At 36.8% G+C, this 25486-nt stretch overlaps 1 protein-coding gene across 4 annotated transcripts; it reads right to left on the minus strand.

The window, feature by feature from the left end:
• Nucleotides 1-1000: 1000 nt before the first annotated feature.
• LOC132103032 (hormone-sensitive lipase-like) lies at nt 1001-24705 on the minus strand. Of its 4 annotated transcripts, XM_059507828.1 has the most exons (15): nt 24569-24665; nt 21063-21097; nt 17386-17627; nt 15645-15929; nt 14004-14094; nt 13768-13794; nt 12480-12625; nt 11272-11457; nt 10455-10607; nt 8461-8605; nt 6964-7191; nt 5883-6023; nt 3835-4088; nt 2578-2838; nt 1001-2431 (listed from the first exon to the last, which is right to left on the minus strand). In XM_059507828.1, exons 2-15 carry the CDS (start codon nt 21076-21078, stop codon nt 2024-2026), a joined length of 2583 nt encoding a protein of 860 aa, XP_059363811.1. In that variant the 5' UTR covers nt 21079-21097; nt 24569-24665; the 3' UTR covers nt 1001-2023. The 4 variants fall into 4 exon arrangements, with proteins under 4 accessions (XP_059363811.1, XP_059363809.1, XP_059363810.1 ...); XM_059507826.1 differs by lacking the exon at nt 21063-21097 and having other exon boundaries at nt 24569-24705; XM_059507827.1 differs by lacking the exons at nt 13768-13794; nt 21063-21097 and having other exon boundaries at nt 24569-24705.
• Nucleotides 24706-25486: the final 781 nt, after the last annotated feature.

Here is a 25486-nt window from a genome sequence, read left to right on the forward strand (position 1 = left end):
TCAGCAGATAGCTCTGGCTTAATCCAATCATAGACACACCGATAAAGAAGAGGCGTTTGACTGGAATATATAATGTCCCAAAAGAGATGTCAGGCTGTGCCACTTAGCTGAGCAAATCTTAAAATGGCAGCAAGTGGATTTATAACTGATCGTTGTTTCAATAACGAAGTTGACAATACTTTAAATAGGATATGTGTACTATATATAAACACACTGTGGGAGTTCAGGCTACTGTCACTTAGCAAAGCTGTGCACACAAAGGCCCAAACCTCCCATACAGCACTAATAAACTTTATGGAGTGGCAAAACATTGGCAGTTTTTTTCCGAGAGTCAATTAGTGCCAGAGAAAGAGGCGACCTGATTCAGAGGCATGCTTTCACAGCAGTATGTATCACACATGTGCAGACTGAAAGATTTCATTGGCCCAAGGTTGCTGAGTGTTAAGGGAGTCTGCTTAAAATACCTCTAGGATGGGCTGGGTGAGAATTGAAGAGTGCACTCAAAATGGGTCAGCCTGCACAGGGACAGACGACACAATTGTTAACAGAGGGAAACAAACCGACTGAAGAAACAAGGGATATGGAAAAATAAAGGAAGACAGAGAGGTATAGCCCATCTTTTCTTCCCCTCTAAGCTCTTGCCCAGTTTTCAAATCAGTATATATATATATATGATTATAATAAACAAATAGTAATCAAATTATGACACTTCAACACCACTTGAGACTTAAAAGGGAAACTCATCCAAATAATGAAAACGCCATTATTTACTCACTTGCACGTCATTCCAAAACTGTATGGCTTTCATTGTTTTGTGAAAAAAAAAAAATTCTCATATTTATTTATATATATACGTATACACACACACATATATATATATATATATATATATACACACATATATATATATACAATAAAAATCAATGTGATCCCATGTTGGTTTGCTTTGGACCCCACTGGTTTTCATTTGGGCAAAAACGGTTTGAAATGTTCTTCAAGAAATAGTCACAAATTTTAAATTATGTGAGGGTGAAAAATTATAACAATGTTCATTTTTGGGTGAACTAGCACTTTTTTAAGTAAACATTTACAGACAATAAACACAATTCTCTGAGCCATTAAGAAAATAACATAAGACAAAATAGACTATTTGATTAATAAACTATCTTGAGTATAACAAGACAGGACACCACACAACACAAGTAACACTATATCACAAAGTCTGTGTCGTGTTTTGAGTAACTTGAGCTTTCCTTCCACAGAACACTTGTGGAAATTTGATCATGATTAATTGCATTTAATAATCATTAAACTCTATGAGGACAAAGCAGCATCAGAAATCCCATTCAACTGCTACCCACACAGGACATCCTCGAGGAGCCAAGAGGCAAGTAGATTCAGAAAGGGTGATTAACATACACAGTAACACCATATTATAATTCAGTGTTATAAATAATTCAAAAGCTACTATTAAAGAAACAATTCAACCATTAATAAATGCTTTTGTCAGTTAGCCCCAGTATGCCGAACAGCAATGCATTCTATGGAGTTTAAACTAGCACACAGGCATAATATTAAATCACAGTTTGAAGACCGATTTCATTAATGTATAAAAACAGTTAGTGCTATAAGGAGTGAGGTTTGGTTTTATACATCCATTTGTAATGTCTTTCAAATGAAAGTTATGTGCTGGGATGTTTCTGTACAAGGCAGAATATTAGTTTTTGTGCTGGTATAATGCAACAAAAGGCAAGAAGGTAAACAGATGTAAAGGGAGTGCATGGGTACACAACCACATTTGAGTAATTAAGCTGAGTTGAGTTAGAGTTGTTCTAATTTGAACTTTAAGCTAAATATTGTATAATGTCTTTCATAAGTTTTCATTTAATAGTTGGTTAATTCCTTTATTTTTCTCTCTGTACTCTTATCCATTATAATCACTGCATTATTCACATAATATAACCTTACTCTAACCCATATGGTATCTCTTTTGGTATCATTCAGAACGGAACCAGGCCAAAATCTAAGCAAGAATCTTTTCAGCTTCAGATGTAGTGGGAGGGTAAAAACCAGCAAGCCCCTCCTCATCCACAACAGGAGCCCCTCCTCCAACAAATAACCCCTCCTCCTTCTGCACAGCCTCTTGCGAAAGCGGAGTGTGGTCCCTTTTGGTAACAGAAGGCTTCTGATTGGTCCGTTCCAGTTTGCGGTGCTTGCGCATCTCTGGGGGAGGATCTTTCATGGTAAGGACATCCCTGATTCGCTCCATGCATAAGTTTGCGGCTTCCCGAGTCTCCCTCGAGACCTGTGACAGACTAAGGAAGCCATGAGGAAGGTCATCCACGACACACAGGGTCACTGGTTGACCGACATTTCGCAGCCTTTTGGCAAACATCACAGAGTCGTCAAGCATGGGGTCCAGATGACAGGCCTGAAAAAAGAGGGATGAGACAGATGGCAAAAAAAACGGTGTCTCGGACACACATTTGAAATCAGTTTCTCTTCCTGAAAATTATTCCACCATCTTAAAATTATCAATTGTAAAAGACTTTTACCACTCTTAAAAGTCACTCTTACCACTATGTGTATGGGAGGTAGTCCCTTTAGCATGCTGTCCGGAGCCAGAAGAGGGGACATGTAGGGGTTTCTGACAATGGGAGAACTCTGCATGTTCATCTCTGCTAACTGCTCCGACCGCAGAGGCTCAAAGCCCTCTGGAAACTCCCGGGGTTTCTCAGAGTCCTCCTCACCACCAGGGGGCGGAATGGCCACAGATGAAAAGGATTCTGATACTGAGGAATCTACTTCTTTGCAGAGGAAGAAACTCACATCCTCGGGCTAGGAGAGAGGTGAAAGTAAATAGAGGTCATTAAGATATGATTATTATTTACGCCACCAATTTATAAGGCTAAACAACCGTTTTCTATTTTAATCATATTATATTAAAACGTTCATATTAAAATGTAATTTATTCCTGTCAAAACTGAATCTTCAGCATCAAATGATCCTTCATAAATCATTCAAATATGCTGATTTGCTGCTCAAGAAAAAAAAAGAGGAAAGGCTGAGATGACTCATTTGAACTAAGCAGCAAAAATGATCCTTTCAAATTCTGAAGCTATTCACCCATCTGATGTCATCATATCATGGGATTCTCTGCGGGATTTTAACACATACTCGAACAATGGCATGCAAAGTGACATCACTGCAGCATAATTCGTTGCACTTTATCAGAGTTGCACAACTAGACAAAAAAAAACAAGTGATTTATTTGCACATAGTGTGCCAGACTGAAATAACCAGATCAACAATTTACTGCAAGCTATTAAAATCAGCCAGTGTTAAGAGGCCAGTTAATTCTGTGCATTAGACAGCCTGACTCTGATGCTAATTATGGAATAACAAATTCCTGTTTTTCTGCCACCAATAGCAGTTTGATACTCTTTACGAACATCTGTGCTGCACTCCAGCAAACGTACCAGATTCTTACTAACAATGGGGCTGTCTGTTGTTTAAATGTTATGTTTGACTATGATTTAAGCAACACTGTTAAACTGTTGAAGGCTAGGTCATTCTCACTCTAGATAACAAATTAATCAGCGCAAATATTGGCATATGTTTCACACACTCATAAAGCCATAAAAAACAGCCTGATGGATGCTGTGTAGCAGAGATTGGCATCCTAGTAGAATGCAAATCAGCCTGTTGATTAATATGACTCACTGTTTCAATCTGTAAAAGAGAGAACTTCAACCCCGCAGGAGCTTTAGTAAAAACACGGTAAATGCAGGAAATTGATTAAACCCTTCTAAAGCACTAAATGAGGAGCTGTACCTTGCTCTCGGGTGTCAGTGTGATGTCAAGGATGGAGTTGTGGTTGTCTGGCGTGGTGCTAAGGTGGTTGGCAGTCTGGCTGCCATTTTTCTGTACGTTGCTGGCACAGCTGTTAGTGTGTGTGCCCAAGTCCTGGCACGTCTGGCACTTCAGAGACCCTTTCTCTAGAGAGTTTACAGACGCCTTGCCAGACACCGGAGGGTCTGCATGAGGAGACGTCAGAGACACTTCTGAAATGCTCTTTCTTACGGAGTCTAAAAGGAAAAGAGGGAATAGTAAATATTTCGGAGGTTATTTTAACAATAGATGTCATTTCAAGGTCATTCTGGATATATAGAGGTTTTATAATCACATATATTGACTGATGATGCTCTAATGTTATTGTTTAGTTAGATAAATGTCTACATGAGATATTAACAGGCCCAAAATGTGAAGGCAGAAAAACAAAACCACAAAACTAAGGTAATTCTGAATTCCCAAAGCAAGTTAGGCAATCAGAAGAAAGGAACATTTCTTAATGCAAAAAAAAAAATGAGAAAAGTAAGAAAGATACAAAAAGAGTACAAATGGGCAGAGGGCAGGAATTTTAAGCAAATATAAACTCATACGACTGACAGACATACCAGCTACAACACAGCTGTATTGCTCATAGCCATAATCCTGTGAAAAACTATTCTCAGCAACGTTGGTATAGTGAATAATGAATTCATGGCCATCATGAGGCAATTAGAATGCTTTGTGTTGTGTGACACATCACACTAATGATGCCTTTTAGACACACTGTATTGACATCCTGCATAGCCCTTCTCTTTCTTTCTCTGTGTGAGCTAATAAACTCAAATGTTATGAGATCTGGGGTTGATAGTAGTCCATTGACTTAAAAACCGATGGGCATTCGGCACAACAGAGTACGTGAAGCCAGTACAAAGAGCTTTGTTTGAAATGGTTATTATCAGATTTTCCATTCAGCTGTGTGACTTTGCAATCAAAATCGCAATAAAAATTAACTGAGGAAGAATAAAAAAGCTGAGACTATTTGGAGCAATTTTATTAGAAATGCAAAATATAAATCTACCATACTGGTTATCGGCCAATATTACAATATTTTTTTTTTGTAGTTAATTGATATTTCATATTTAACTGTGCATGCTCAGATGACCTTCACACCACCTAAAACTCTTTAAAAGTTTATCTTTAGTTTATCTTTAAAAACATTAATTATTAAATAACATTGTGTAATCTTTAGCAAATCTAAATTCTTCATTTAAATGTTGTGATGCCTAAATTCACTTTAGGAGGTTAGTTTTTAAGTGTTTAAATAGTATATCATTTTATTTTTGTTTAAAAATCTTAAAATAGTAATTAGCTCATCTGTATAGTCCAGGATTTTAAGAAAGTTGCATCTCTAATTTTTAATTAGCATCTAAATGTTTTTGCTTTGAAATCTTTAATTAAGCAATCAGTTACAACTGCAACAAAGAAAGGATGACAGCAACCAATTGAAGTAGGGAGGCGGCGCTTAACCACTGGTGATGGAATACTATGGGAAAATCAAAGGGTTTCCAAGTTAGAAACTCTGTTGTAGAGAGGAGGAGGAATCATGGGGTTGTGGCACCATATATCAGACTTCCAGGTATGATTCATCAGCCTGCTTAGATGATGGATGGAGACTGGACTGGGGCCTCCATTCAGGAGCATTCAATCTGCACATGCTCAGAAGAACCACTTTCCACAACACTATCTGTGGGTCACCCACCACAAGCTGGAGAGTGAGTTAGAGAAGATACCACATCTAGCTCTGAACAAATGCCAATTATCACCATGGAGCCAATTATACGAAGCAAAGCAGAGTGCTATGAGGGCTTTGTATGCGTTAATTTACACCTAATTAAAACAGATCAAATAATTAGCCAGCTGCACTATTACAAAGGCATCATCATCAGTGTGTGTGTAGGCATTATAATCATAAAAAGACATTGATAAATGTCTTTTAGACACTCAGCATGGTGAGTTAGAAAATACAGTGCGTCTCTCTCATATACAGGTACCTGCACTCCCTCTGTCCAGCAGTGAATTGATCCAGTTGGAGGCCCCCTGTTTGAAGTCTCGTAGCAGCAGGGCAGTATCTCTCCTCACCATGCTGAAAGTGCTCACCTTCTCCACCTGCTTCTCCACCTGAGGATCTGTGCCTACACACAGCAGAGAAGGACAAAGAGGAAAAGCAAATAACAAACAGCAGGGGTAAAAAAAAATCCAAATTGAAAGTCTGGGAATCAAACAAACAAACAAAATAAAACTAAAAATATTTTTACAATAATAAAAAACAACAACAACAACTAATACATCAAATTAATAAAAACAAGTAAAAAAAAAATTTAACTCACAAAAGCAAAACAATTTTAACCAAAAGAACAAAACCTTTTTTTAGAAAGAAAAAAAAAATCATATAATACAGTTATGTAAAATGGCAAGAAATTCTCCTTTAGTTCTAGGTCATTAGAGATATGCATATGAATGAATTTGTACAAAAAACTTGTACTGTCATTAAAGCATTAAATATTCTGATTTTAAAATCTCAAAATATATATTAACCCTCATGTTGCATTTTAGGTATACTGACCCAGAGAGGAATTTATTTAGTTAGTTAAGTTAATGTTGCCACATTGTACAGACTTTGCTCACACAGGGTATATCAACTTTCCAAAATTTTTTTAATAATATTTATACTAATAATATAATTATTGGTAATTTTGGGGGACCCCCCCCCCATCTTGTTGCACTTGTGTTACAAAATCACTAGCCTATAAAAAACCTACAGAGGAAAGTAAACACAAGCTGTGGGCCACCAATTTGACTTGATCATTACTATGATTGAAAACGCTACTAATCGAATCATTTATAATAAAATACAAACTTATTAATCTATTCCTGACATGTCTGCCTTCACTTAACTTTACTTGTTAAAATCACTCATCACCATTAAGGTGTCTACACTTCCTAGATTACGAATATGCTAAACTTTTACCAGTGATAAATTACACACTGGACCTGACCGTTCCAGCTCGCTAATAACACGAGTCACAACACAGCACCATTTGTCATAAAATCCTATTACGGCTCCAGACTGACCTGCGTAAGCGCTGAGGCAGCGTGCGAGCACACTGAGGGGCAACAGAGGGTCCATGAGGGTGAGCAGGCGGGATGGCGAGGCGTACACGGTGAGCAGGGTGGCGGGGTAGGCGGCGACGATGCCATCCGGCATGCGCACACCGTGAGCAGCGGCCCGCATTGACACGGTCACACACAGGTTTCCTCCTGCACTGTCACCAGCCAAACACACACGCTCACCGGTCCAACCTGAGGAGGAGAAGGGCCAACAGAAGAAATTTAGGAAAATTAAGTTTGTAATAGATCAAATAAAAACTGAGTGAGAATCAAGAAGATAAATAAACTCTGTAATTTCAAATGAGTTTAATTTTTTTTGCACTTATTTGAGGCACTCTGGCATGGTTTTCACACCAAAGACACCCAAAGAGAATTATTAGCAGTGCGTGATCTGCGTCATGATCCTGAGATAGATAGCAGAGGTGAGAGAACACTGAATGATGAATATGTTTACGCTTCTGTAGTCAGGCCGAGTGTGAGCTGAGTTTCAATGGGCGTCTTTGTTCCCCGTGGGATCTCGACACCAGCACTGCACAACAGTATGACAGATCGTCAAGTCGCCGATTTCACTGGTCTTGTACCTTAATCAGCTTTCTTAAGGACTAATCAAGTGACCAAATGACACGATGTTGAAAAAATGAAATTCTAAATTTAAGACGCAGTCTGGGAGATGGATGACACAATTACTGTAAATATTGCATTCAGTGTTTCATTAAAGTAATAATATAAAAAAACTAATTTTAATCTATAAATTAAAATATTTCTCCACAAAATCAGATCTGGCATTCTGGATGGAATTTTTTTTTTGTTTTTTTTGCAATGCAGGTTGTCACCTCCGATGGGTGAATGTCAACCTAAAAAAAGACAGCAGTATTGCATGACAAAGTGGCAAGATTCTTGCAACAAAAAAAAAAGGGGTGACAAGTGCAGCCACCTCCCACTGAAAGTGAACTGGGAACGTGGGGTTAGTGCATACTGTATAAAGCATAACGTCCTAAAAGCATAAAGTTTCTAAAAACATAAAAGCTTAAAATCAGCACGAAATGGAAATTCATCCTATTTTCTAAATGCATCTTGTTGTGAACAATTAATTATTTCATATGTTTCTTTTGTTCCTCACTATATTTAATTCAAAATGTCATAACTACACCTGCTTCCATTGAAAACGACAGACTTCTTTTCTGTTAATGTATGCCAGACTTCTTCAATAATTTAGTCTGCTTAAACCCCTGCAAGTTCACATTCATCTGCCTCCACTTTTGAGTGCAACATCCGCATCTCAAAATCCAACAGAACCTAGTGCCCGCCCAATAATTGTTCTTTTTCAATAAGCTGTTTCACTCTGATGTACATCACAATATGGAAAAAAAGACCTATCGTTACTTTCGTTTCATAGCAACTTTAAGAACAAATATGAATCACTGTTATGAAGGGATTAGGAAGCATAACTATTCTCCTCACCTAGCAAGTTGTGGTTCTTGATGGCCCAGCAGTAGGCATAGAAACATTCCTCCAAAGCCCGAGGAAATGGGGCCTCAGGGGCCAGAGAATAGTCCACCGAAAGGACAGGGGCATTCAGGTCTTGGGACCAGCTCCTCAAATACGGCTGGAGGGAGAGAAGAGAGATGCATACAAATAAAGAATCAAAATTGCTAAATATGTAGGAATAGGAATTCCTAGATATTGTAGAAAATCCATACCAGGATTTCCAGGTTTAGTTCTGTCTTCACGTTCTTTTTTCTTACTTTATAAAGCGTGTGGTATTCATTTGGTTTCCTTCCCTCCCCTCCAGCAACCTCTCACTTGACAACGGACCGCAAACTTGCATTCAGATCTGCTTCCATTTAGTTCCTTATGAACTGCCCTTCATTTTTCTAGTCTGGTTCACTTAGAAATATGTCACAATATGGAAGACAAATTGGTCGCCATTTCCAGATCAAGCTGACGTTTAGCATTTAATCTCTCAACTGATGGGTCCTAATCCTCAATACCATACTTTTTTCTTCCGAGTCTGAATATGGCTACGTACCTTCTATATAGTATGCAAAAAGCAATACAATGACAGATGAAGTTTGTCCAAATTGAATTTATAGAGAGTTATATTTCTAGAGAGTTATTTATTCGAGGTTGAGAATTAAGTCTTCCCTCAAATGTAGCACATCTAATGACTTTAAATTATGGCTTTATTTCACAGGTGTGTCAGTGAAGTAGTTCTAGCATTTTGCTCTCTGATGGCAAAAATCCACATTTTCAAATCCTGAACTGCTTTCCCAGCTCACACCCTTAATTCCTCTCTGAATCCTGGTATCTTTAAGACAGCTTTGAGACAGTGGTTTCAGTGTGACTGCACTGCTGCAAAGAGCCTGAATTACGGTCCTCAACACTAAACGTTCATTTCAGGTAGCTTCTGTCACCCTGAATACACGCCTGACGGCACCTCATCATGCAATTACGTAAGAGAAAACACTTAGGGAATGAACATATTTCTTCTCAGTCTCTTTACCATTTTCTCCCGGTCTCCCTCTCTCCGTTTGTTTTGTAGTTTAAAGACATGATGTGTGCTGACAGGCGTCACAACATGTTGCTCTGACTGCCAGTTACATTTCATATCAATGTGTCCATTGTTGAGTGGCGCTCGCTCAAGCAGCTAATGTATTGTGTCGAGAACGCAGGCTCCCGCTGGTGAGTGTTTGTGACGTGAAGGTGAATTTTGCATGAGAGCGGTGATAATATGATACTTTAACAGAGCAAGCAGTCTCATACTTTGCACAAGACACTGGACACAATTGAACGCAAATGACCAATATCTTACTCCGCTTGCCAAGAAGCTGCTCTGCATAAAACTCAACAGAAGAGGCACTATTTAAAACCACTGAATGAATGTTCAGACATAGAGGTGGAATCCTAGGTGACTGCAGTTAATGTCTAAAGTATTAAAGTATTCAGAATTCAAAGAAATGATGCAATGTGCAACTCAAGTCACAAGGATAAGATGAATCTAAGGGTTAAGAAAAGCTCTAGTATCTAGTATCTAGTCTCTTAGTGTTTCTTCAACTATGGGTACTTTTGTCTCTGCGAATGTTCAGAAAATAACCTCTCATTAAAACACATTTTAATTGTAATGTAATAATAATGACCAACAGTGGACAATATTACTAGTTTAATTTCATACCAGGTACTAACACGGTTATCACATTAGTAAACAACTGTGTGACCATCTTTATTTATTTATTTTTTATTCACAAATTAAATAGCAATACGTTTTCACTGTTATGTATTCCCACCTCCAAGGCTCTAAGATATGATGCTCCTTAGATAAGGCTAAGAAATAATTAAAAGTAAGTCTTCAATTCTATATTTTTTTCATCAGGAGTAAAAGCATCAGGTCTGCATGATTCAAGGTGGGATGGAAAGGGTGTGTATAGGAAATATAAGGAGAAAGAGACAAAAGATACCTCATGTGATTTGGAAGTCTGTGCCACAAAGCCTCCTCCGTGGAAGTGCAACACCAGCCATGGGGAAGGAGGACTGCGCGTCGTCTTCAGGCCCAAAGAAAGAGATATCGTACCCCCCTCTGAGCGACACAGTGCTAGTAATTTCTCACTGTCCTGAAGACACAAATGGACTATTATAACAATAGAGAGCAACATAATAAAAAGTGTAATAGATTATTTCATTACAACACAGCTTCCTGAACAATCCTTATTTTGAATCCCTTTGAAGCTCTATGCCCCACACAAAGGCAAAAGCTCTCATTTAGACAAGAGACGAGTAATTAAACGCTATGGACATGCAGTTCTTAAACACATTTACGCTACAGCTGCATCAATATGAGGTCAAACGGTCTTAAGCAAAGTCAAATAGGCTTTTTTAAACACCATTACACCAAGTCATCTATACTGCAGCCAATTCAAGTCCTCCCATGACACCAAGAGGTATATCAGGAATTAAAGGGCTTTAAGAGAAAGAGAAAGACTCAAGCTCAACCACTTTATTTAGCTAAGCACACCTCATTATGACTGGCGGTGCTTTTATTCATTCCTCACTATCTGTGCATATTTGTTTTTTTATTTATTGACAAGATAAGAGCATGCAGAGTGGAAAATTGACTATCTTTAAAGAACAGAGAAATCAAATTATGAAAATGAAGTTTATGCTTGAGCTTCTGTGAGGTGGAGGAGGAGAAGGAGAAGGAAGAAGAGCGGTAAGCGATAGAGAATTATGATTCTGACTAATTAAGATTGTCAACGACATTAGTGTGAACTGTTGTACCTGTCCTTCTCTCAGCTCATATGAGATCAATCTCATCTGCACAGGCCCCAGGCCAATATGAGCTGCAGGAGGAGAAACAGTCACCATGTGGGTGGGATCTGCCGTCAGTGGCAGGTCAAAGGGCAGGGCGGGAACAGAAAGAGCTCGATTCACCTTCACTTGTGTGGCCGTCATAGACACCAGACTCTTGAGAGAGATAGAGAGAGATGAAATAGAGCACAGATTAATTTCAGTTTCATTACTATGTGAATTGAACTTTGCAATATGAGAACTTGGACAGGTTATAAGTGCTCAGTGTGCAATCTGATCAGCTACAGTAAAAAATTGTCAATTATATATAAAAAAAAACCACTGGTGCAAGAAGTACTGTATGTCAGAAGAGTTATATTACTCAAGAGAATGGCTTTTAACAAATCTGATGTCTGATCTATGAGTGTTGAGTACTGAAAGAAGGGCAAAACAATTAATTTGGGGATTAATCAGACAAATATTTTCATTGCGATTTGAACTGGAATATGTCTGATGCTAGGATATCAAAAAAAAAAGATTTTGCCAGCACTCTGCTCTACTCTTTAAATGTGCTCAAACTTTAAAAAGAAAAAAAAGTCCTCTCAGTTGAACCAAACGTGAACTGAGTAAAAAACAGTTCTTTCCGAGCCCACACTGGGCCTAAATTTAAAAGTAGATTTTTTATTTGATCCACTTTAGTTGTTAAAGGGATTTAGCAAAGGTGGAAATCAACTTATTTTGTCCACCGCAGTTGCCATTTAGTTTTTTATTAAACCAGCTTTACTTAATTTTTCCATTGTATTTCACATTTGGCAGGTGTCTGGTGTTCATTTAGGATCCTAGTCTCAGATCAATTTCCATTCATAGCGTTTTCTAATCCCAGTTAAATCAACAAATCTAATCTAATCTAATTTAATCTAATCTAATATCCTACAATCTACTATAATCTACTATAATATACTATAATCTAATATAATACAATGAATTCGTTATATTTATTTATTTTATCTTATAATTTCAGTGAGAATATCTTCTGGCATAATTTCTTCACTTTCATGCAGTTTTTTTTTTTTGGAAAGAAAATCCATTTGAAATTTGACCTTGCATTATTCTTATAATGGAAGGTCATATTTCAAATCGATTCTCTTTCATATAATTGTGCTGCCATAGCTAAAACTGGCAGGATGGTTAATACTAACTGATAGAACTTCAGTCTCTGTTACGTTCCAGAATGTCTTCCAAAAATGAACATCCAGGTTCTGAGTGATACGTTCATACTCCTGACCTCTCAGTTCAGGGTCAATGGCATACTTCCCAGAGGTCAGGAAAGAACTTGCTGCTACACCTGAGAGCAACACAGACAAACAGACAGTTAGATATATGGCTTTCTACATACAGTAACTGGCATTCACAACAAGCCATCATACATAGAGTGTAAAACAGAGCAGAAAGAAAAGAAAGTGGGTTCCCAATCAACAGAAGCACACAGATAACCACCTGGAAATTGCATGACCTTAACAAACTAAAAACTTTTTTTTTTGCTGTTCTTATGGTGAAATTCACTAGGGGAGCTAGGGTGTGGGGGGGGGGGGCATTCTCTGATGCATCGCAATTATGAATTGCTTCTAAAATCTTCAGAATATACTCTTTAGTTTTGTTCCTACATTTGTGCATTAGAGAGATACAGTATTTCAATGTTTTTTTCCTCCTCCTAAAGTTCTACAAAAGCATCATTTATGCCGTTTTGAATGCAGTACAAAACTCACTTACTGACAGACAGCTGCTTTCAAATGTTTCAATAGCTCTTGTGGCATGCAGCTGTACAAGACTCTGTGTAAGCAGTTAAATGCACTTTCATCTTTTATGATGCTAAATGATTGTAAACACAGTCATGATTAAAGGACATGACAAAGCATCTGATATGTTAAAACAGATCTGTGCATTAGTGTGAATGCAGCCTATTAAACATCCTGTCTGTCATCAGTAATAATCAAACGGCAATAATAAGAAAAAGAGAAAAATCCATCACAGCGCCTGTCTGGAAAACGTTCAGATACTAAAAGCACTCTCAGATACTTAAGGCAGATACTTTTTATTACTTTATATTTGTTTGTATGTTTTGAAGCTGTAGTTAGATAATAATTCTTCACATTCAATTTCTTCATGTATTATTAATTTGTAATTATTAAAAAAAAACTTCTATAAGAAATGTAATAAAAATAAAACAAATAAATGTAATATTCAGAGTTGGTAAACTCATTCAATAATAAGACAAAAATTGTAGATCGAGAATCGTTTTTGAATCAGATCGTGATTTCCAGAATTGAAATCAGATTGTGAGGTGCCTAAAGACTCCCAGCCCTGGTAGGAACAAGCACTGACCATCTCTCTAGAGCAAACGGAGTAATCTACCAGCAGAATGAATGACCGGTTTGGGAAGGACACATATTTCTCTCATCCATACAGTCCACTGTGAGAGCTACTCACCATATGGAGCAACATCTCCTGCCTCCACTAGGGTGCAGCATTGAGCACAAGAGACAATATTAGAATGCCTCCGTGGGTCAGAGTGTATACTTTTGTAACTGCACTTTTGTGTGTTAAATTAACACTAGAGGAAAACCAGCTGTCCAGACACTCACAAAAGTGACCTGCTCACATAAATCAAAGGGCATGTAAAAAAAGCTTTATCAGGGCACACTGAACGTGACAGCTATACTGACCTATCCCTGATTGAAGTTTCTTGTAGTAGTCCCCGAAGGCAACCAGACTAATAACAATTGACTGCAGGCATGGACGAATGGCAGGAGTAAACTAGAATGGAAGGAGAACAAGATATTCGGGTGGGTTATTTTCACCTTTATTTATTTTTATTTTCAACATTAATAATACTGTGAAATATTATTACAGTTTAAGTTTGTTTTCTATTTTTATACATTCTAAAATATGAATTATTCCTTTGATGGCAAAGCTGTATTTTCAGCAGCCATTACTCCAGTCTTCAGTGTCACATGAGCCTTCGTTCTAATATGCTGATTTGGTACTCATGTTCCTAAATAATTCTTAATTGCTGCTTAAAAAAAAAAATCTCTGCTTTGTATCACATCATATTAAATTACATTTTAAAATCTATTCAAATAGAACAGTCATTTTAATTTTAATTAATGTTTTTACTGTATTTTGATCAACTAAATGCAGCCTTGATGAGCGAAAGAGACTTTCAAAGACAATAAAAATAAAAAATTATCCTGCAGTATGTATATGTATGTTTACAGTATATATTAAAATGTATAAAATGCACATTGCTGTTCATTACTATCTTGTAATATTACAAAACTATGTATGGGAAAACTCTGCCTTAAAGGGATAGTTCACCCAAAAATGAAAATTACTCCATAATTTACTCACCCTTAAGCCATCAAAGGAGTATATGAGTTTCTTCATTCAGATGAATACAATCTGAGTTACGTTAAAAATAAAAATAATCAGACTTTTTTAGATGTTGAAGTCCAAAAAAGTGCATCCATCCATTCTAAAAATCACCCCACAAAGATCCGGGGGGTTAATAAAGGCCTTCTGAAGCAAAGTTGTTTATGATTTTGAAAAATATCCATATTATCCAAACTTTTAAAACTGTAATCTTTAGCTTTCACTAACTGTCGTACAAGAGAGTGGCGTTCCAGCAGATGATGTAGGACGTAGGCGTAGTGTAAGCTTTGGGGAGAAGTGACGAAGTGCAGAGGAGATAGCAAAACAAAACACCGCTCACGAATTAGAAGTACAGAATGAGGATTTGTAAAGAAACACATATGGTGGAGGATTTCGATATAAGCCAAGGGGAGAAAGGTTTTCCTTTGCTGTATACAAAACTTGATGCTTGCAAGACTAACATATTCTCACCGGAGCTTATGCTACACATGTATCCTCCGCTTGAACGCCACTCTCTCTTGAATGCGTGTAGCAAAAAAAAAAAAAACAGTTAGCAAAAGCTAGAGATGACCATTTATAAACTTTTAAATATGGATATTTTTCTAACCAAAACGCACCGCTTCGCTTCAGAAGGCCTTTATTAACCCCCAGGATGGATGATGGATGCACTTTTTTTTTTTGGCTTCATTATAAAGCTTGGAAGAGCCAGGACATTTTTTAATACAACTCAGATGGCATTCATCTGAAAGATGTCTTGAGAGTGATTAAATCATGGGGTAATTTGAATTTTTGGGCGAACTATCCCTTTAATTACCTTTTGATCTACTTAGATTAAATACCTTCAGATTTCAACTTTGTAATAAGTGTATAAATGTGATAATCTTGTCAATGAAATCCTGAGAGCCACAAGCTTGTGTGCTCATAAGCAAACACACCTGAAATCCAACACAGCGGCCATAGAAGCACCCCTTGTGCATGGAAGTGTACTCTCTCAGGAAGCTCTGACTGAGGCCACTTTCCTCCTGGAAGAAAAGGTTGCCATGGCTGTTGTCATGAAGCAGTCTCTGAGCTAGATAGAGCAGCGCCCTGAGCTGACACAGAGCGCTACAGTACGCCTCCATCTCTGCTGCATTATGGCTCGCACGGAAAAAGATGCTTCGCCTGTTTGATGTGATATAGCGCCCTTTGTGGATGATGTGGAGGAGGCAACAGCGCACCACCTGAAGAAAGGATGACAAAGAGTGAGATGGGGTCTGAAGGGAGGAGAAAAACATAAGCACATGCATCATGCAGGAGAGAGAAAGAGCAATGTAAAAACTACTTATTAAGAGAAACACTGAAAGGAAATGATGGGAAGGACAAGGACAAGCCTTCAGCAGAAATTAGCTTAGAGGGATAGTTCACCCAAAAATGAATGACATTTGATTTGAATCTCTCATAGATTCTGTTACCATTTGTCATGCATTGTACGGCTAAAAGAGACTGCAACGACTGAAGCTAAAAATCATAATTTGTGTTCTACTGAAGAAACAAAGTTCATATACAGTATTATGAGTAAATTTGAATTGAACTGATGCATCAGTCATACAGCACTTGGGACCACGCGCCTCATGATGAGACAGACACACCGCCACAGAAACAAGAATCAGATGCATTCTAACACAACTGTGGCATAACTCAGTTAGTGAGGGCTCGAGTAAAATATTGCACATATATAGGCCGTTCAGATAACTTGTTAAAGTGCAATGAAATACCTTATATCTGCAGACGATGTACGTCTGTTTGTGGATGGAGACTTCTTCCTTGGCTACAGGCTCTAATCCTCATTTGTGCACGCGTGTGTGTGTGTGTGTGTGTGTGTGTGTGTGTGTGTGTGTGTGTGAAACGTGGTGCTGAAGTGAAATAGCTGGGTAGTTTGATAGCCGAGTTATAATAGGCTGCCTAATAAAAATAAAAATAATAATTATTATTATAATTAAATACATTAATAGGAGAATGAGCCTAATATCGTCTTTACTATCGACAGAGAAATCTGCTATCGTCGATATCTCTATCATAGATACACAATACTATCGCCTATCGGCACAACCCTAAAAGGAACAATTCAGCCAAAACTGAAAATTTGGTGACTCACCCAAAGGCCATCGACGATACAGATGTGTTTGTTTCTTCTTCAGAATAGATTTGGAGTAATTTAGCATTATATATCTTGCTTTAAAAACACCACAATAATCCATATGTAATTCACACAACTCCAGTCCATCAATTAATATCTTATGAAGTGTAACACTTTGATGATGGATTTGTTTCTTACAAACGTGCAGCTTTTCACATTTTCAAGATGTTAATTGATGGACTGGAGTCATGTGGATTACTTATGGATTATTGTGTTGTTTTTATCAGCTGTTTGTACTCACATTCTGACGACACCTATTCGCTGCAGAGGATCCATTGGTGATCCACAAGTGAAGTAATGCTAAATCTCTTCAAACCTATTCTGATGAAGAAACAAACTGAGGCCGAGTTCGTTTTGGGAGAACTATTACATTAACAACTGCAGGGTTTTTAAACCAGCTAACAGTGATGTCTAACTGCTGAAAATAATGCACTGGGAGCAACTATTTTTAGCAGGGAGAAAACACACAAACAACTTCTCTTGCACAGTCAGAAACGCACCTTAACAAGGGAGCGATATCCATTGGCAGGAATATGAGGGTCAAAGTCAAAGTGGTGGTAGATAGCAGCAAATCCAGAGATGACAGGCTCCAGGCTCCTGGCGTGCTCCTGGATGGTGGTCATGGCATCCACGAGGCGCTGGGCTGCGTCCCCAGCTTGGCCCTTTGAGGCCCCAGAGAAGAAGTTGGCATTTTCTTCACACACATCATACAAGGCAGTGAATACTGCCTTGGTGTCCATTGCTAAAGAGGATCAGACGGGTTGAGGACAGAAGAATTACTTCAAACTGGCACATACTCTGACACACTTTAAAGCCAATATAGAGTGATTAAGCTCAGGACAAAAGTCAAGCACTAGTGTTAACTGTGCTTCTAAATAGCGCCATAAACGTTTTATAGATCAATCAACTGGAAATGCTTCAGACAAAGCACTTCACTTTAGAAAATCATTTTCTTCTTCAGTACTTTGTCATGTTTTCCAGTAAATATTTAAACATCCCTAAAAAAAGATAAATATGCTTTTAAAAAATCGTTAGATGTTAGGACTTGTTTTAGGACACATACACTACTGTTAAAAATGATATATATACTGAACAAAAAGAATAATGTAAAGATGCACCAAATTGATCAAAATAGAGTACAATTAAAGACATAATTGTTATAAAAAATATATATATAATAAATGATAACCTTATATTTTATTCTTATATTCTATTTTGAACCTTCTATAACTGTTTTTGATATTAATGATATTAATATTAGGATCATGTGTCACTGGAATAATGGCTGCAGAAGTAATACATTGCATTTTAAAATAGAAAACAGTCATTGAAAATATTAATATTTCACAATTTAACTGTTTTTACTCAATTTTTTATCAAATAAATGCAGCCTTGGTTTCACCTTGGTGAAACGTCTGAACAGCATAAACCTCAATTCATTTTATTAGATTTTAAAACAACAAAAACAAATAAATGCTAATGGAAGCGCAAAGATATATTCTATATAGACAACCACATTTTTTTATTTTTTTTATTAATGTTACAATTATTACTGTTAAATAAGACAAAAATACTGTCAAAAAAAAATTTTGTTTGATTGTTTTCACTGTTCAGGGCCTATGAAAATATAATCATTTTTAGTTAACAGGTCCTACCATCACACAACAACACAACCAATAGCCTCTATCAGGACACATTACGATACACTCTCATTTTGAAGAAGCTGACTGCTAAGAAAACTGCTACTGCTTGTTTTGTCTATGGCAAAAGACAAGAGCAAACTACAGGGGACTGTGGACTGGCTGACTGTGGACAATTTCACTGGACATTCTCTTGAGTAACCAGTGATGGATAGGCATCAGCCTTCACACACTCATGCACATTTATCTGATCAGGATTGACATGCCAGATACAGAGACAATACAGGTGAGTAAGGTCTCTCAGTGACAAGATTATGTAAATCTGTTGTAATCTGCGATCAATCAGACAACTGAGAGAATCACAGGCAACTTTACAACAGCAGACAATAAATAAACCTCCAGCCTTTGTATGTTCTCATAGAAAACCCCAAAAATGCAAGCAAATACATCTTTACATATATAGATGTAAAGATATACATATAATTTTTTTTAATATAAATAACTGCATCGTGCAAATGGCTTCGTCAGATCCAAACTTGGGTGCTCCCCCACATCTGAGTGGTCAAACCCTAAGCAACAGTTAAAGAAACTTTTAGTCTTACTTTACATTGTGGTGAAAAAGATGTTTTACAAGCAGCATAAAGGGTTTGTGTTTTGAATGTTGGAAACCAAAAGTGCTTACTTTGTTAATACAATGAAGAGTTTTCTGCATTAAGAGAACATTTTGCTTACATTTCAATTTGCATACATTTCCAAAGTTATGTAGAGCTGAATTCCCTAGATACTGCCTTATCTGTTGCACATATGGTTTTAAACCAATCCTGTGCCTTTTCTCTTTCTGCCCTTTATCCCAGATAACCCCTCCCTGCATTCATCCACTCATTCTCTTCTCAGACTTTCCAACTGCCTTTTTCCCCTCTGCCAAAGTATCCCAATGTTACCTCTCTACCTCCCGCCTGTGACTGGCTTTGAACTCTTTCCCTCATTAGCAACAACAAGACATCTTCCTCTCTCTATTCTCTTCCATTTTGTACCCATGTCCTCATTATAAAGACTACAGCCAGACCCTTAGAGATGAGTGTCCTAATCTGTGCATGGGAAACCAAGTATATGTTGAGTCTCCTGCTCATCTGCTTCTATTGAGAGACAGTAATTCAGCAACTACTGTAAAACTCCTGAGTCTTGATGTTTGAGAAATACCTTTCACTGCTATGCTGGGTTTCAGTTCAGAAGAAGATATCAGAGTACTGGCTAAATGAACCTCATGCTTGTGAATTATCTAAATCCTTCATTATGGAAACAAGAGAACCTACCACTCAATCTTTACCTACCTTTACTCAATGAAAAACTCCAAGCACCACTTTAACACAGCAAAACAAACACAAGGACACCTAAAAACACTTCAAAAAGAAGATTTCTTAACTTTCGTTAGTTGCTCAAGAGCCTTGAATTTGAATTTGGTCAAATGTATGTTAAATCTAGGTTAAATATGAATTAAGCTCGATTACAATAGAATATACATTTCAATTCACAATTTCAGAAATCAGAAATTCCCTTACAGTGGAAGTCTAAGGGCAATATGGGGTGTGTTTCTATCATAGACATAGAGCACTGATGTATTATAAATCGGTAATCTTGAAAGTAAAAAAGTGAAAAAAACACCTAGATAATAATAATAATACTAGTTTGATTAAGAAAGCTATAAATACATGTCTCTATACTGTATAGATACTTCAAGACTATACTGTGAAGTATTATTACAATTTAAATGAACTGTATTATATGTATTCTGTTCTATTATATCATCTGATTCTTTGCTCAATAAACATTTCTTATTATTATCAATTTTGAAAAAAAAAAACTGTGCGGCTTAATATTTCTGTCGAAACTGCTATGATTTTTTTTTCAGGATTTTTTTGTTAAATAGAAAAATTTAAATAACAGCATTTATTTGATATATTAATCCTTTGTACATTATAAATGTCTTAACTGTCACTTCTGATGAAATCAATGCATCCAGGTGGAATACAAATATTTCTTAAAAACTATTTTGAATGGTAGTACACACACACACACACACACACACAAGAACTGAAAAAAGTATTTGAGCTAATTTAGTTGATAGACAGAAGATGCTAATTAGGACACTGATCAATCAATCACCAGTCAAATGATCAATTAACACTGTTCACTCCAGAAGAACCACAGTCCAACTGGAAAAATCCATTAAAAAAATGAAAGAACCCAACTGAAGCCAAAAAACCAAAGCATACCTGATGCTATCTACTTTGATTGTGATACTGTATCTACAGCCAAAGCCTGGCCTAACCAGCTAAGTCAAACTATTACAAGAACACCTGCTCTTTCAGTGACACTGCAATAGAAGTTACAGCACATATACAGCACAATCCACAGCAGAGGAGCAACAACACACTTTTTAAACGGTGAGAATCTACAACATAAAAACATGCAGAACAGATCACATACACACACACAAAAACACACAGGGACTGATCCCCGGAGAGTCTGAACGTTACCCTCTTCAGAACTCATGCTGGAGTCCTTGTACGTCCTGTCCTCTCAATATCCGCACAGCCATGGAGCCAGAGAAATAGAGAAATGGGAAGGGGGAGGTAAACAAAAGGGGAAGACAGTAAGATAGAGTGTTTCGATTGGATGCCCTCCCTCCCGCCCTTTCATCCCCTCAGATCACAACGTGACATTCTGTCACTTTCCATTTCCTTTCTAATTTTATGTGAACTCTTCTTCTTTTATTCTCATTCGTCTTATTCCCTGGAGAGAACAACTTTGTTGTTTTCTCCCATACCAACTGTCCCTCTGTTGCGGTGAGATGGCTTTTCACCCAGTGTACGATGAAAACAAATTACTCACTGCAACATGCACACTTGTGCCACACACACACACACACACACACAGTGTTTGTTGTTTACAGGATCCAGGCTAACTGTGTCCTAAGACCAACTATCCTCTACAAAGTCATAACTGCCTAAATAACCTTTCACTCTATTGGTTGTATCACCAGGCTGGCCAGTGACCTTCACCCTAACTGGATGATCCAAAACTGGCACCTCTCTTTGACACAAGAAGGTCTAGACAGAAACAAACATTGAGCTCTTAAAATTTATTTTTGTGATTTCTACACCAAAAGTGGTGCATTACACAGATGATACTTCAATTAGGTAATATGGCAATTGTATTAGGTCATTTGGTGAGACCGTAATATCCATGTCACATTGTATAATAAATCAATTGCTGAAATGTATTTCTGTTGAAAAAAAAAACAGTAAACAACATTGAGTATAAGTATACTTTAGTTTAAATTCACCTTCAATAACTAGGAATGCACCAATAATTCTGGCTGACACAGAAAACTATTTTCAAGCTATGGATGATATTAAAAATAAATTAAATGAAAAAATAAAATAAAGCACTAAACATCAATTAATGCTAAAAACAAAGTAATGCATAAAAATGCATTTTAAATAAAAATAATAATTTATACAAAATATTAATTTAACAGTGTAAATAAGTTATGTTAATTAATTAACTTTCATATGTTGAGACAGTAATATGCACGTCACAATGTATAATAAATGACTATACTTAAACTTTCAAACTATTATAAAATGTGATCCTGACGAAATAATACAAAATAAATCTGTGTACAAGTAATACAGTAAACAACACTGACATAAGACCTTTTTTAAGGCCTGCACAAATAAAATGAATACAGTACCATATGAATGGGGTAAGCAATGTCTATCCTAACATATTAAACTGTAAAGTGACTGTAAAAAGCATGATTTATCATTTTATAAAATGATACACTTCACATTTTGGCCTTTAAACCATTTTTAATGAAATGGATGAGTCAAAAGTATTATTATAGTAATTTAAACAATTATTATCAAGAAATTATTATATTAACTAAATAACATATAAATTCATTTTACTGTTTAGATTTTTCTTATTGATCCACCAGTTCAAGTTCAAATTTACAGCTCAGTGTGTTTGCAGGGAAAATTGGACTGAACAAAAACAACCCCCAATACTGTTCTGAGGCTGCAGTTTCAGTTCTGCTAGGACCCTTTTTATTTTTTTATTATTTATTTTTTTTTTTTTTTGGTGACAGCTCCATCTAGCCAATTCTATTGCAACAGAGAAGACCTGATTCAAACATCAAACAAACAGATGCAAAGACTAGATCAATGTAAACTATACAATTTTTTATAGTTAATTATTCTTAATGTAAGAGTTGGCATGAACTTAAGTGTGTGAGGCCCATTTAGCCTATTTAGCTGTGCAAAACAGTTCACTGTGCTACTGGATGTTGTAAACTAGTATTAGTATTCAAATTATTTTACATTTATTAATGTACTAATAAACACACACATTTTTATATACATTTAAAGCAAAGTCCGCTCAAATAACGCTGTGTTTGAGAGCTCCGCTTAAATGCTCAACTTTCAAAAGAGAAGCATACTTTTGAAATAGAAATATTCTTTATTATTGTTTTGTGTATACATATATATATGTGTGTGTGTGTGTATTGCACATACAACAAGCTTATGCCACATTGCTCATGTAAAATGTTTGCACTGCTTAAGTTACAAAAGTTCATTGCTAGAGATTAGCTGCTGGCAAATCAGAATTTTTCAGATTGCTTATGGTACAAACCCATCTTATTTTTAGCACAAAAGGCTTGCATATAGATGGATTTCCCAATATTTTCATGGGTCAAAGACCACATGTTTCTACTAAGAATTTTGAGAACTGACCAGACCTGAACCTTCTCTCAATTCTACATACATACAACCAGGACCACATCCTTTATTCATTCGGCTGGCAATAAAGGAACAATGGAAGGCCGTGAGCAGACCTTTGTCCCAGATTATTTTATAAATGTGGTCAAATCATCTCAACAGGAAAAGAAAAACAATGCACTGGCCTAGACTTCAGTTAAGAGTTTCCTCTCAGTCTCATCCAAATTAAGTAATAAAGAGTACTGAGCATTGAGTAGTTGAGTATTGTGCATTTTTCCTTTTTTATAGTTGTTTAATGATCGTTATGGAACCAGATACCAGATAATTTCTAACGATTCCCAACCCTACTAAGGGGAATTGTGTCACGACGTGAAGCAGAGTTTTGGCACTTCTTGGGGCTTATTGCTTTAGTTTAAAAGGCCAAAGTGGTTTGATAACACTAAAAACAGCTGGTTCTAAATGAGGTCCAAAACATATTGTCCTTGTGCAAAACTTTTATTTTTTTGGGTGAAAAATAAATGAAGATAATTTTGTAAACGTCTAGGTTTTTTTTGTTGTTGTTGATTTTCTGTCTATGGAAATCAACGGTCATTCTTCAAAACATCCTCGGACTAAATAAAAGAAAGTCACATGGAGCAACACAAGGGTGAGTAAATGATAACAGGGTTATCTTTTCTTTCTTTCTATATAATTTTTTTTTTTTTTTTTGATTGCACAAAGCATCTACACTCACTACACACATCTTTACTGTGATTATAATAAGCTTAAAGCACACAGACAGGCGTCAGTCTCTAGATCATTCATGAATCAGGGCATCCGAAAGCATATCCTGACGTACTACAGCGAAGTTTAGACAAATACTCGCAGGCCATTCAAACCTATGTATATTCTCTCCTGTCTAAAATGTGCTGTCACCACACTTTGAATAAAATGTCATCCTTAACTACAAGTGTCATCAGTGAATAACTGCAACACTACACTACCATAGCCGATGTACTGCATAACACATCATAGTTCAAACGTAATTAAAACCTGTTGGCAATCTTATGAGACATTTTAAACCATATGTTTACATATTAGTAAGGAAATAACAGGGCTCATGCGATGTGCCACATTGTACCAGCATTAATGTACAGTAAGCGCTCGTGCTTTAATCTTCTGTTTGACACTTCTGAAACTGTCTAGAAGAGCGGATGACATTTTATAAGCGACAGCTCGCCCCTCCAAAACGCGTTTATGTTTATTAAATGAGTATATACCTATTGGACCTTCTTTGTGTTTTGACGAGCGTCTTCTGTTTACTGCTTTTTCAAGAACACCGCTCCCAGCCTTCTTTGCAGACGCCATCTTCCTCAAACACGAATTATTACCTCCCCCCTCTGCTTCTGGACATACCTTAACGGCGACCACGCCTACACTAAAATCAATAGCCAATAACGCGTCAGAGAACAATCAAAGCACCTATCACATAGTTCTCATTTCATAGTACTGCCCATCATGAGCCAAACGACCCTCCTACAACGTCAAAATACAATAGCTTACAATATAATAAATATGCAAGTTTCTCTAGTGTATTTTCATTTAGTATCCAGTGCATTTATTTATTTATAATAAAAAATATCAAAATATCCACACAAAGCGAAGTGTTTTATACAGTTTATTCAAATCATTAGCAGAAATGTTCCATTTACTATCGCTAAACACAAACAAGTTTATTTTCAAGCTATTACTATCTATGCAGGTTGCTCTCTCAGGTAGTCTACTCTCACTTAGTATTGTCATTTAATTGTCAATTTGAGTTTCAAGGTCTATTTATTATTTATTCCTCAGGACACACTTAAAATGTGACAGTCATCAAAATATCCACACAAAGCTTATAAATGTTAAATACAATTCATCCGTTAGCGGATGTCTTTGATTTACACAGACACACACACAAAATCTTATCTTTAAACTATTAAGAGAGATTCAAGATACTGACTGCAGGCTCGGGAAATGCTAAAATCACCACTTAAACAATTGAACTCAAATGATACGCAGGGTTCACGTTTCCATTGTCTGTCTACATGGTCCCTTTCCCTGTTTCTTGCTGAATGTCTTGTCCACAGCTGGCCACATCCTGATAAGGGCTTTGCTGATTGGAGCATTGAATTTGATGGTAAGCTGAGTTGCATTCA

This window comes from Carassius carassius, chromosome 24, assembly GCF_963082965.1.
Source record: "Carassius carassius chromosome 24, fCarCar2.1, whole genome shotgun sequence".
NCBI lineage: Eukaryota > Metazoa > Chordata > Actinopteri > Cypriniformes > Cyprinidae > Carassius > Carassius carassius.

Bases quoted from the DNA above. Each gene is read 5' to 3' on its own strand.
- LOC132103032 (XM_059507826.1), bottom strand. From the start codon at position 24,656: ATGGCGTCTGCAAAGAAGGCTGGGAGCGGTGTTCTTGAAAAAGCAGTA. The intron at 6,024-6,963 runs GTCAGTCTGGAG...TGCTGTGTGTAG, and splicing joins CTGCCTCAGCGCTTACGCAG to GCACAGATCCTCAGGTGGAG. The intron at 2,839-3,834 runs GTACAGCTCCTC...CCTCTCTCCTAG, and splicing joins CACTGACACCCGAGAGCAAG to CCCGAGGATGTGAGTTTCTT.